This window comes from Polyodon spathula, chromosome 17 (assembly GCF_017654505.1).
Source record: "Polyodon spathula isolate WHYD16114869_AA chromosome 17, ASM1765450v1, whole genome shotgun sequence".
Classification (NCBI taxonomy): Eukaryota; Metazoa; Chordata; class Actinopteri; order Acipenseriformes; family Polyodontidae; genus Polyodon; species Polyodon spathula.
The window spans coordinates 11,762,782-11,775,664 of record NC_054550.1 but is presented as its reverse complement, the minus strand read 5'-3'; the positions used below and the strand labels follow the sequence as shown (position 1 = coordinate 11,775,664).

The 12,883-nt window shown below is 40.1% G+C and overlaps 1 protein-coding gene across 1 annotated transcript in view; it reads right to left on the bottom strand.

Annotated features, from left to right (window-relative positions):
• LOC121330143 (USP6 N-terminal-like protein) overlaps positions 1-12,883 on the bottom strand; it is a 100,225-nt gene that overhangs the window by 31,473 nt on the left and 55,869 nt on the right. The window contains exons 5-7 of the mRNA XM_041276443.1: positions 9,218-9,298; positions 8,211-8,318; positions 1,888-1,997 (exon numbers count right to left, since the gene is read on the bottom strand). Coding sequence (XP_041132377.1) covers positions 1,888-1,997; positions 8,211-8,318; positions 9,218-9,298 — 299 coding nt within the window. The remainder of the gene's footprint in view (positions 1-1,887; positions 1,998-8,210; positions 8,319-9,217; positions 9,299-12,883) is intronic.

Below are 12,883 nucleotides of genomic sequence, written 5' to 3'. Positions count from 1 at the left end.
TGTATATGCTGCAAGGTTACACCAAAAGTCCAATTAAGGTATGTAGCTAACTATTTCAGGACTTCAAGTGACACACAATGAAAACTGTGTTAAAGGGCAGTGAGTGGCTGCCTTGAACACTGATCCCTAAACCAGGGTTCTGCTGATCTACGACATTCAGTCGGTAGAATGTGATAAAAGTATGAGGCGTGGCCCACACTGCAGCGTGCAAATGTCTGAGACAGTTGCGCCCTGGAATTAACGCCCAGGAGGAGGCAAGGCTTCTTGTGGAGTGACCAGTGACCTTCTCCGGTGGCGGCAGGCTGGCTAGATCATATGCAATCCTGAACGTGTCTGCAATCCACCTTCACAGCCGCTGTTTAGACAGGAGAACTTAGACCCAAAGCAAAAAAAACATTTCTTGAGTCAACGCCTGACGCAGACAGAGTTTCTTTAAGGAGCAGCTTTAATATAAGTGCACAGAATAAATTCGGTCATTCGGTAACTGTCACATTTTGTACGAAGCTTTCACTTCTTACCAACTGGAATGTGACATTGGACAAAAAATGACAACATAACAGGGTAAACTGTTATGAATTTACTTACCTTCGATAAGGCTGTGAATCTATGTTTAACAGATTACAGTCTGCCTAAATGGTCATTTAAACTCACCAACTTATTTCCAATGACAATGTAGACTTGATTTAGTATTTATTTTGAATTTTCAATTAAATGTTTAGTAAAACACGATACCATTTCCATTTCCGTTTACCATTTAAATGTTTAACCTTTTGTCCGTATTTTCAAAGTCTTTCCTCATTCTTTAATCACCACCCCCCCTTTTTTAAAGGAAAAATTCATGTTAAATGTTATAAAATAAGAAACTTGGATTACATTACTTAGTTTGGTTCTTGTTTTGTAAAAAGTGTTATACCTCTTTCAAAAAATAGGAGTTCATTTCTGACCAGAGTAAACACTTTATAAATAAGGTCTTACAGCCTTATTGTTCTATGTCTTAAGCATTTTCTTCATAATCCCTTTAAAGTTTGTGATAGAAGATGTGGATAGGGGTGTGGGTAAATCTGCTGACAGAACAGACAGACACAGAAGTTGTGTTTGAAACACTGCTCAGCACTCAGGAGTTATTCCTTACAGTACAGCAGTCCACACACACACACACACAAAATTCCACTGGTTTGGGATTTCAGAATCCCCTAACTTGTCCCTGTTACTAAGGGGGGGGACTATAACCCTGGTTTCACACTTGGTGGTTCATTCTAGTTATTTCCTCTGTTACCCAAGGTTCTGCAAAAAGTCTGTCTGACTGTTTGTAAGGCGATCGTACCTTGGCTCCCAGCCTCGATAGTTCATCTGAACTTCCCTTTTGCAGTGAGAAGCTCCAACTGAACACACCCAGCTGCTGGTTAGGGATCAATACCCCCTGCTTTACAACACCCACCTGCTGGTTAGGGATCAATACCCCCTGCTTTAGAACACCCACCTGCTGGATAGGGATCAATACCCCCTGCTTTACAACATCCACCTGCTGGTTTGGGATCAATACCCCCTGCTTTAGAACACCCACCTGCTGGTTAGGGATCAATACCCCCTGCTTTAGAACACCCACCTGCTGGATAGGGATCAATACCCCCTGCTTTACAACACCTACCTGCTGATTAGGGATCAATACCCCTTGTTTTACAACACCCACCTGCTGGTTATGGATCAATACCGTCTACTTTTTCACTCACTGGCTGGTTATGGATCCCATCTGGTCAATCATCCAGCTGCTTTACATCACAACCAAACACAGCAGGTAGCAGAGTCCAGATGGAGCGTCCGACTCATTCCTGCACATGCCTCCAAGAAGCCAGTGACCAGTTTGCAACAGCATCCATTTTTACTTACTTCACTCCAAAGCGATCCCTGAACATGATGTGGTTTCTAAAGGTGCGGTTCACATCCAGATCTATCTGTTTGATTTCTGTGGAGTAGAGCCTGGCTTGCTGTTTCATTTTCTGTGGAACAAAACAGTTTATATGAGGATTCTAAACCACAGTATGAGCTTGGTTAGCAGTCTTTTCCATCTGCATTATGATACTTAAGAACATAATAAAATGTACGAACAAGAGGAGGTCATTCAGCTCATCTATGCTCATTCGCTTCCTAGTAGCTGACTGATTTAAAAACTTTATCAACCTGGGTCTTAAAGGATCTCAGTGACTCAGCATCATCAACATGACTATGCAACCCATTCATCACCCTCACTAGCCTCTGTCTAAGTCCACATAATTTTCAACTCCTTTTAATATTTTAAGGACTTCAATCAAGTTCCCCTTTGTTCTAGGCTAAAGAGATTCAGTCTGGTTGCTCTTTTTTGGGACTCTCTACAGTGTCATAATGTCCTTTTGATACCGCAGATACCGGTTTGTAGTGTGACCCTTATAAAAGTTTACCACTGTAATTTGGCAGTTTTACATGGTTTGCCTTTTTTTTTTTTTTTTAATACGTCACAGAGTGCCTTTAGACATTGATGAGACAAAAGGCGGTCATGGTTGAACCAGGCCTGGAGGGCGCATGCGCAGGAAACCCAATGGAAGGGTCTGGGAAGGGTCTGCACTCTGCTGTCTGACAGTGGTCAGCATGGACCTGGAGTCCATGCACACTCCTAGATACGAGGCTGTCTGAGAAGGCGTGACATGGCTCTTCAGATAACTCAATGTAAGGCCCAAAGATTGACAAGTACCGTGTGGGCATCTGCCTGTGCTGGAGACTGAGCACAAAGGAGCCAGTCGTCTAGATAATTGATAATTGAGTCTCAATGAGGCCAGGACAGCTTCCATGCACTTCGAGAAGGCATGGGGAGCTAGAGAGAGATGCCAAATGAAAAGACAGGGGATGTGCTGTCTGACTCCACGTCTTTTGACGGAACACCAGCCCCTGTTCACCCCCCACATCAGAGGCAGCAATGGACAGCACGTCCTCCTGTTGCCAGTCTGTGCTCGGGTCCCCAGGGGTACAGACGGGGCAGGCGACGCAGAATGTTCACACAGTAACTATGCGAGCACCGTTCCTTTGTGGGAAACAGCTGCTCAGAGCCCGCTGATTGCTCAGGGGAGGAGAAGGAGAGGCAGAGGAAGATGATCAAGACCATGAAGACAGCTTCCTGCGTGGGTTACTTTCCTGGGTGCGTCGTTCAGTCTCCCTTGGCAGAGCCATGGGATGAGGATGCAGCCACCTCTCTAACAGAGGGTGATGGGGAAGAGCACTGTGCAGGAGTGAGGGATGCAGAGCGCTCGGTAGAGCTGCGGGAGAGACGTTTCTCCAGCGTGCACTTAGAGAAGCGTGCGCAAAACTCACAGAAACTGTGGTTCGTCAGTACCTCCTTGGTGTGCTCTGGCACCAGGCAGGAAGAGCATCTACCGTGCTTTTCCTCAACAGGCAGACTGGCCTTACATGTCTCACAGGGACAGAACCCGGGCGTGATGCAAGGAGAAACCAATGCAGCGTACAGGGGTACAGTTGCTGCCTCACTGCTTCACAGGACCAGTTTGGTACTGAAACAGTGACCTTGGCACTGATCGGTAGGGGGCTGGAACCGGGTCGGTACCAGGTCGGCACCGGATCGGTGGCTTTAGCACCAGGTTTGTAATGGAACGGTACTGGTATCGGTGCAGTAACCTCAGGTCCTGTGCAGTACGATACCGGGTCAGGAGAGGAGCGGGTCCACCAATTCGTAGCCACCACAGGTTGCCCACCTGCAAAAGCCACTGGCAAAACCACACAATCAGTAGCACACACAAGACTGAGGGAAGCCTGCCTGTTAGCAAAGACTAACAGCCTTCACAATGGTGATGCTAAAAAGCTGTCACCAAAACGATATCAAGATACTGTAGTTGAGACTGCAAGCAACCATAACTGAAGTCCTGTGCAGTGCTGCTGAGCCCAGCATCTGCTCTTGCTCCACGTGTGCTTAAGCACCATGTTGCACAGGCCTGCGCATAGTATCTGTAAAAAACTATATAACACACAATAGAAAATACTTTCTCAACAAAAAACAGTAATTAAACAATTACAGAAATAAAATAAAATGTCTCGTATTGTGCCAATTAGTAAAACAAGAAATAAAACTTGTGGCTGGATGCCTGGGAAAGGAGCAACACAAGATGCTGGCTTCAAGTGGGGCACAAGGCCGCAGAGGGACATGACAAGCAATAGGTTGTAGTGCACACAATACACGTAATTATTAAACTAATCGCTGTAATACTTTTTACTATCACATATAATTTGTGTAAAAACACAACAATGCAAATATATACAGATAGAAGCAACAAGTATTTATCTGAACAAGGCTCTCCAAACAGGTTAGTCTTGAAAGGAAAAATGACGCAGAGATCTGTGAGCGCAGTACTTTGGTGCCCTTGGGGGCAGGGCCACGTCTGCGTCACAGACTCCAAGAGCAGCTTTGGTATACAATGTTCAGGATTCAGGTCTTTAGGAGGTAAATGCTTGTGTAATGAGTAATGGTTACATGTCATATTTGAAAGGGAACTAACCTGTCACGTGCTTTCATTCACTACACAGGTCTCAAATCAGAGTATCATGCTTTACAATGAAAATACATAGTTGCTATAATATGTTTCTTTCAAAACTGCACATTTGAGATCTACCGATTACAGTGATTGTGAAATGTACGATATGTTAGATTTTGGGAAATCATTTCTTAACTATAATCACTTTAAAGGATGTTTTGTATAAAAAAAAAAACAATAAATATAAAATCAGAGCAACATGTTCAAGTAGATCACCACAGTATGGTGAAGTAAAAAAAGGTGACAAGCATTCATATATGAAGATAGAGAGGTGACTCCATAAATCCCTAAATTCTGATATGCTTTACAGTATGTTATGGAAAAGAATATCCTCACCAAGTTTTATCACAATTGGATAATCAGTTCTCTAGTAAAAGTGTATATGTACACTTCAACTACATTTCTGCCTAATTATGTCTTATGTTACAGGATATGTACAATTTTTTGTTCAAACTCTGTACATAAAACTGTTCCTAAAAACAGATAGTTAATATTTAATGTTTAGTGTTATACAGTTATGGCCAAAAGTTTTGTATCACCTAAAATTTTAGATATGAATGATATGAACGTAATTTAGATATTTTATTTAATTTCATGTAATCAAAGAAAGTGCAAAATGATAATGCAAAAGTCTACCAGAAGTCATAATAGTATACAGTATTTAATGTTAGATTTTTAAATGTAACATTTTTTAATTGTTGTTTTTCGTTAAGTATCTAGAAAACTACAAAGCAATATGTAATTCAATATGTTAACGTACCATTATTCAGCAGGTTTCATTTGACTTTATGAAGCAAAATAAGTTAATTCTATAGGGTGATGCAAAACGTTTGGTCATCACTGTATACAATATGCTGTGCAATCTCCCTTCTGTGTGCTTCTGATCCTCCCTGCCACAGTCTACCCTCTAATTTGCTGTGAAAGAATCCGACACATGCTTATCACATTAAACAGATCCTGCTCCTAATCACATAAGCCTGTTGAGCAAGCCCTACTATCTGTCAGCTCTGCACCTACAGCGGCTCATAAGCATTTAAGCTGCTTCCCGGAGAGTTGGTTTTATGATTTGATAAGAGGCTCCCTATTTCGTGTTATATGTCATATCGGAAAACAACAGCTGGCCTTTCTTGAGCAAGACGAATCGGATGACTCCCTGAATTGTGGAAATTATGTTGAAACCTTACGGCTAGTCAGTGAGTTTGACCCTTTACTGAAGCAGCATTTGCAAACCTTGACTGTTTTTTCTGGGACATCAAACAAGATTCAGAATGACCTAATCAAAGCAGTGAGTTATGTCCAAGTTAAGGAGGCACCAATTGTTGCTATTCTACTTGATGAAACCTCAGATATAGCCAATAAGTCTCAGCTTTCGACTGCACTGCGTTATTGTACAGTGATGTTGTGGAACACTTTGTTTTATGATGTTACTGACAGTCGGACTGCAGCTGCCCTTTTCCAGCATGTTGATACAGAGTGCCAGAAGAATTATGAGTTGGTTGCTCAGACATGATCGTGAGGCAGTAATGGCATGCAAAGTAAGTGGAATTCAGAAACGTGTGCATGAAAAGTTCTGCACTTTTTGTTCATGGCTATGCACATGTTTTAAATCTTGTCCTCAGTTTTGCAGCAAAGAATATTACGGAATGCAGGATATTTTTCAAAAATTTGGAAGGAATAGCTGCGATTTTCTCTCGATCTACAAAGCAGTCTGAGCTTCTTCACAAAATAGTTAAATGACGACTGCCTTCTGTTTGTACCATGAGATGGAATTTTCACTCAAAGCTTGTACAAACTGTTAAGCAGAGCAAAGAATCTCTGATCAAACTCTTTGAAAGTGTGGTGCAAAATCTAGCAGACTGGGACACTCCATCCTATTCTTCAGCCAAGGGCTTTCTGACCATGCTTGTTGAGTTTGTGTTTCTCCTCTGCTTCTACGATGAAATATTTGAAATGACACAAGTGTTGTTTGACGTGCTTCAAACCAAGATGTACGATATCAGATTTTGTATTCGGCAGATTTGAGAGACATCTGACCAAATTCACCGAAAGCGACACACATTGGATGAGTTTTGGAAAGAGGTGTCGGAGCTGAGTGTACATGAACCAACGCAAAAAAGAGAGAGACAAGAAAGTTCAGATGACCAGACAAGATATAAACATCTTTTTTTTTTTTTTTGGTCATTGATAACTTCAGTGAACACCTGTAAGTAAGATTTGAAAGTGTAGAGAAACTTGAATTTGTCCAGTTGCTGAATCCAAAAAGATTCACGGTGTTCCAGACACATTTTCTGGTTGATGGTATGAAATCTATGAAAGCATCCTATCCCAATGTTTTTGACAGTAGTCGGTTTCGTGTTGAACTGTGTGCTGTGTATAACTCAGATCAGCTGTAATGGAAAGGTGCATTTGACCTGTATAAAATGATGCACGTTAGTAAAAATTTGTTGCATGCCTTGCTAAAGAAGTCACAGCAAGCCACTGGCTTCCAGCATTACTGCCTGAATTCCAGCATTACTTCCAACATGTTACTGCCTCTTGCCTTCCTGCTTCACATGAAGAACATATTGTTATTGGCCAAAAAACATAGAAAAATTATGAGGGGCTTGATTGCAATCTTTCAAATCTTAAAACGATGACATGGTTAACCTTAACCAATACTTTAAATGCAGCACAGAAACCAGACCAGAGGACACAGTTAGAAGTTAAGTGGATACCTAGGAGAGGGGGAGAAGATATTTCTTTATACAGGAGAGTTGTGTGGGTATGGAAGGGGTTACTTAGCCATGCTGCTAATGCTGAATCATTGTGATCCTTTAAGACCCGACCTGACAAAGTTCTGTTATCAATCATCTACTTGGAACCGGGCGAGCACTGATCGGCCGAATGGCTTCCTCTCAGACACACTGTAAATGTTATTTTTATTCTAATAGTAATATATTTCTAAAACTTGTATTTGAATAATTTTCCCACCATTCATGCCACCTAATTATGCCATAATTGATTCTCAAAATCAGGGATAGGTAACCACTCCTTTTGGGACAAAGTGGCTTGCATCAGGGAGACACAACTTCTATATCACTGACTTGTAGTTTTATACATTATAATACAGTGTGGTTACAGTTCAAGTATTCAAGTATATGCATATCATATATGCATAAAGTGTACAGTCCGTGTACACAAATGTGTGTGTTACATATTGCAGGTGTGTCATTTTGTTCCTTTGTCCTGTACACGGTTATATAGTTAGTCAAATGTCCTGATATAACACTTCCTCAGGACGAGGAAGTATAATATAATAAAATTCTGTGGCCTGGATTTCACTTGCTAGAAACAGACGCATTAACAGTTGTATAGCCATAGATTTAGTTAGCTAAAATACTTATGAAATTATTTAGTTAGCTACAAACACTTCCATAATTAAAACCTAGTTCTGCACTGCAGTAAATAAAATAATCAAACTAAAAGAATAGGCACTGTTCCTTCTAGCACACTGGTGTAAAAGGCAGAAAACCACTACCCTGGAAACATAAAATACTTGAATATTAATTTTATTATCTTAGATGCAAACCTATTTAAATGTTTGTAACTTAAACGTCACAGTTTTGTAGCACCAGTTATCCTTGATTTCACTCCTCTTACCTCATATTTTCCTGTGTTCTCATTCTTTATCTTCTCCACATCGAGCAGCACAGACCAGACCTGGCCTCGTAGATGCAGGGGAATTCCTTTATAGACTCTCCGCATCATCTGAGAGGCGATACACACAGATCAATGACACTATATGGTGCATATTTTATGACTGCACCAAGCTGCAGTACAGTAACACATTTTTTGTATATCTGTTCTTTACTGTATAGTTCATTTTATTCTACCCTCTTACCAACTTTTCTAAGTCATCTACATTTTTATGTTTTTTACTTCTAGAAGCATAATGTCCCATTCGTGTATAATCAGCACAGCCCCACTCCTCTCAGTGTGACTATTAAGAGATCATCCACAATCCATGGTTATAAGAAATGAATCGCAAACCATTCCAACATTTCAAAACATTGAAAAAGACTTCTAGTTGAAATGTTTGTCATTTAATTTATTATGTTTCTTTTAGTATTTCTAAAATCAGCAATGTTGAGTGTGTGATAGTTATGGATGATGTATAAGAACAAGGGAAAAATAAAGAGAGATTCTGAGACGACTGCAGATTAACAGAAACCCACTTATAATATTCAACACAAGCAGCCGTAGCCAAATTAATGATTAAGTCAGCTCTATTACTTCCAGTCCATCTCTACTTTAGCCCTGTGCTGGGGATCCCCTATAAAAGTTTACCACTGTAAACTTTCCCGTTCTTTTCTCCAAGTACTAAACATAGTTTACCTTGGTTTGCCATGTTTTACAATATGCTTTACCATACATGCCTGGGCTTTACACTGCTTACTTTTGCTTTGCCGTGCTTTCACTTCGCTTTATTACATCTTGCTATACTTTTATAAGGGACAATCTGTATTGCTCTTCTGTTTATACCTTATACAGTGCCATTTTCAGTAATTTCAGGTTTTACTTTCATCCACTGAATAGTGCTAATTTTAGAAATGCTAAAGACACTAAATAAATCCAATGACAAACGTTTCAACATTTATCATTCTTACCTTCTCACTGTTTCTGTATTTATCCCATTTCTTTATCATTTTCAGCCATTTGTCCACTCTTTCGATCTCTTGATGTTTTTGCTTAAATACAAGACATAAAACTGATTTAAATCTGACTGTAAAGTAGAGACTAAATCAGACTAAAACTAGAGACAGTTACACATTAAAATATATCCATTACTTTAAACACTACAGTGGTAGCTAAAACCAGCTATTTACCTGTTGCGATACTGTCGCAGTGCGATAATGCAAAAATGTCGCAGCTTTGCAATCCTGTTTTTTTACTACTTTAAGTCAGCCGCACTTCATCAGAAAATGCATTAACAAAATTGTCAGAGCGTTGCTAAACTGCACATGGTTTGGAGTTGATTGTCCACGCTCTTTCAAACAGAAGTGTGATAGAAATATAATGAATCCTGGTTGTAAATCTCCCTCCTGACCTGTGAGGACGCTAAGCAGAGAAAGTAGAGTCCTTTAGATGGGCTGATCTGAACTTCCCAGGGTCGGGAAGTCGTCAGTCTGGAAGAAGGCGAGATTCCATTGCAAGAACGTATTGACCCGGAAGGGAAATGACGTAGCAGCTGAAGATTGTAGTTACCAAGGGGTCATGTGTGACAGCATAAAAGGGGAAGGAGAATACTCCTATACCTTTGCTTGGTTGGATACCTATCTATGGATGGGCCAGTCCGTCAAGCACATTTCTTAGGGACTACTGCCATCTGCCAGCGAAAAACAAAACTGCAGACAACTGTACCATATAGTCTACTAGACTCTACTTATTTATTTACTGGAGCATGTCGAAAAGACGTGTTAAACTTTGCAGATGCACATAGAACCCCCTGCATGCTATTCTCACTGGAGTGACACATTTGGACTCGCTTGCACTCCACGTGAAAATCGAGGGATAAGCAACTGGGTGGTTAAATAACACGTACAAAATGTGTAAAAACACACAAAATGCGAAATATATACAGATATAACCAACAATGTACTTATCTGAACAAGGCTATCCGATCACGTCAGTCTTGAAAGGAAAAATAGTGCTGAGATCTGTGACTGCAGTACTTTTGATCCCTCGGGGGCGGGGTTACGACTGTGTCACAGACTCAAAGAGCAGCTTTGGTATACAGTATTCAAGATTGGGGTCTTCAGTAGGTAAATACCCATTCAGTAATGGTTACATTTCGTACTTGAAAGGGAACTGCATATCACACTGACTTCTGTCCCGTGTAAACTAAAAGACTATGGTACCAGCACACTGACTGCTACGGGTCCTAGGTCTGCCAAAATTAGAAAGCTCAGGGAGGCACCTGAGCTTAACCTCAAATGAGGTAACGCCGTAAATAAATAAACTAATGAATTGCTAACAATTAAAGCTATGGTATAAAATGCCATCATTTATGTAGCTCTGGGTGGGAAGTATCAAGGAGAAAGATGAGAGTGGCATGGCAGAGTGCAGGGTAAATAAAGGTTTACAAATTGGTAAAAATTACAGGAAAAACAGCTTAGTCGTCCTGTTGTAGGTAGGGGGTTATTTGAAAAGTGTATTTAGTTCTCCACAAAGGGGTACACTTTATTGTTTTGTTTTGGAAATAAAACTTATTGAACCACCTCAAAGAATATTGCGCTTCAAGAATCTTTACCACTGAGCACAGCCAACACTACAACAATTTATAAATATAAAACAATGGTTTATTCTACTGACCATTACCTGCATTGGAACTTTGAGAAAATCTTAAAATACATCAATGTACAAACTGTAATGACACTGTTGGAAAGTGTATCATTAATTCTGAAACTTTAAACATTGGGATACTGAAACATGTAATGTCCAATGAATATCTTCTATACATTAAGACAATAATTCTGTCTGTACAGATGACAATTAAAACACATGATCTCAATATAGCAGGACAATGTCATGAAGACAAATACGTTTTGCAAGGAGGGTTTATATAACCCCTTGTGACCTGCTAACGAGTGGATAGAGGCCCAGAGACAGACTGCAGTTCAAAAAAATAATACTTTTATTACAAATAAACACAAAATAAAAGGGCACAAGGGCCAAAACAAAGGGATTTAAACACAAATAGAAAGACACAAAGCAAGACTTACAAAAATAAAGGTTTCCAGGCTGGGCCATGCCTTCACTGGATAAGAAAATTAAAAAAAAAAAACACAAAACCAAAAACAGCAAGCACAAACACCAGCTTGCTTGCTTCCTCAGCTCCCTCCTCTCCTTAATAGGAAGCTGAGGCCTCCTTTTATGTCAGGTGGCTGGGTGCTGATTGATCGTTAATTACTCTAATCAACACCAGCCACCTGAACACAATAAACCCAGGCAGGTAGGGGAATTTAACCCCATAACTGACAATTTATAAAGGTAGAGCTCTGCTCTGCCACACCCCTGATGTTAATTTTAATGAATTATTATGTTATTTTCTGGTGGCAGGAATAACAAAGTGCTGCTGAATTAAGGTTTCAGAAAATTTGCAATTGCTGTCGCGCCAGACGGCATGCTGTAAATCTGCGGTGTGGAGGTAGGAACACGTGCTTCCCACTGTAATTCTATATTGCGTTTCTGCTTAGAACATTATTTACCAGCTTACTAACGAATGTCCTTTTTAAAACACAGGGGTTGCATTTGTTATTGTCCCCTCTGCAACTGTGAGTAGGTAAATAGAAAATATCTAGGCCTATATGTAGTCACTGTTACAGAGGGCAAATATTATAATTGTATTCATTTTCTACCCTCCTCACCTCTGGCATTCAGCTTTTTTGTGGTAAACATCAAATAAAAAAAGAAGTATACAAAAAACCTAATAGGATATTAAACAGTTAAGAATTGAAAAATAAGACATGTGGATGACTTAAAGTAAGCTCTTTTCAGGTCTCTGTTTGCATTAAAGTGTTCCAGACCCCCCTGCAGTGTTTACGAGAAACATATTACTTTACCTTTGCTGTATCCCATGTTGCCCAAATAGCAGCAATTTTATTTTTCCAACATTATAGCGATTCGGGAGAATCGTGGACTCAAGCGAGGAGGCGATCGCTGTTGTCTGTGCATTGTTTTGCACAGAAAACAAGAAAACGCTGAGAAGATCCATTTGGACACGCAATTTTGCTTAACAGACGTGTCCAGTATGGACTGATGATGCAAGTCGAGTCGAGGTGCATCCAAAATAATAAAATCGAATCTGTTCAAAAAGCGCAGCACGCGCTCGTAGTACAAAATATTTATTAGATTAAAAGATTGGCGTGGGAGATTGGCCGACAAGCGATCAGAATACCAAATTCTAATGAATAATTTGAAGACTTTTAAACAAATAAATATTTTGTACTACGAGCCAGTGTTGCGCTTTTGAACAGACTAGAATACAACTTGAATAGTAGGCTACTACAAGTTTGTTATAGGTTTAAATAAGCAAAAACGTAATCTACATTCTCTCTATTTCTCACACAGACGCGCACCCCTCCTCCTCATATTTTGATTAAATTAGCAATACAAGCATATAGTAGGGGTTTGAAAGGCATATCGAATACGAGTGACTAGAAATTGATTGCAGGAGAGCACACACTACCACACACTGTATCTGCTTCGGCGTTAATACGTTATAACAATTATTTTTACTTACCAGGTACCTTCAATGACCGATCATGATAGGA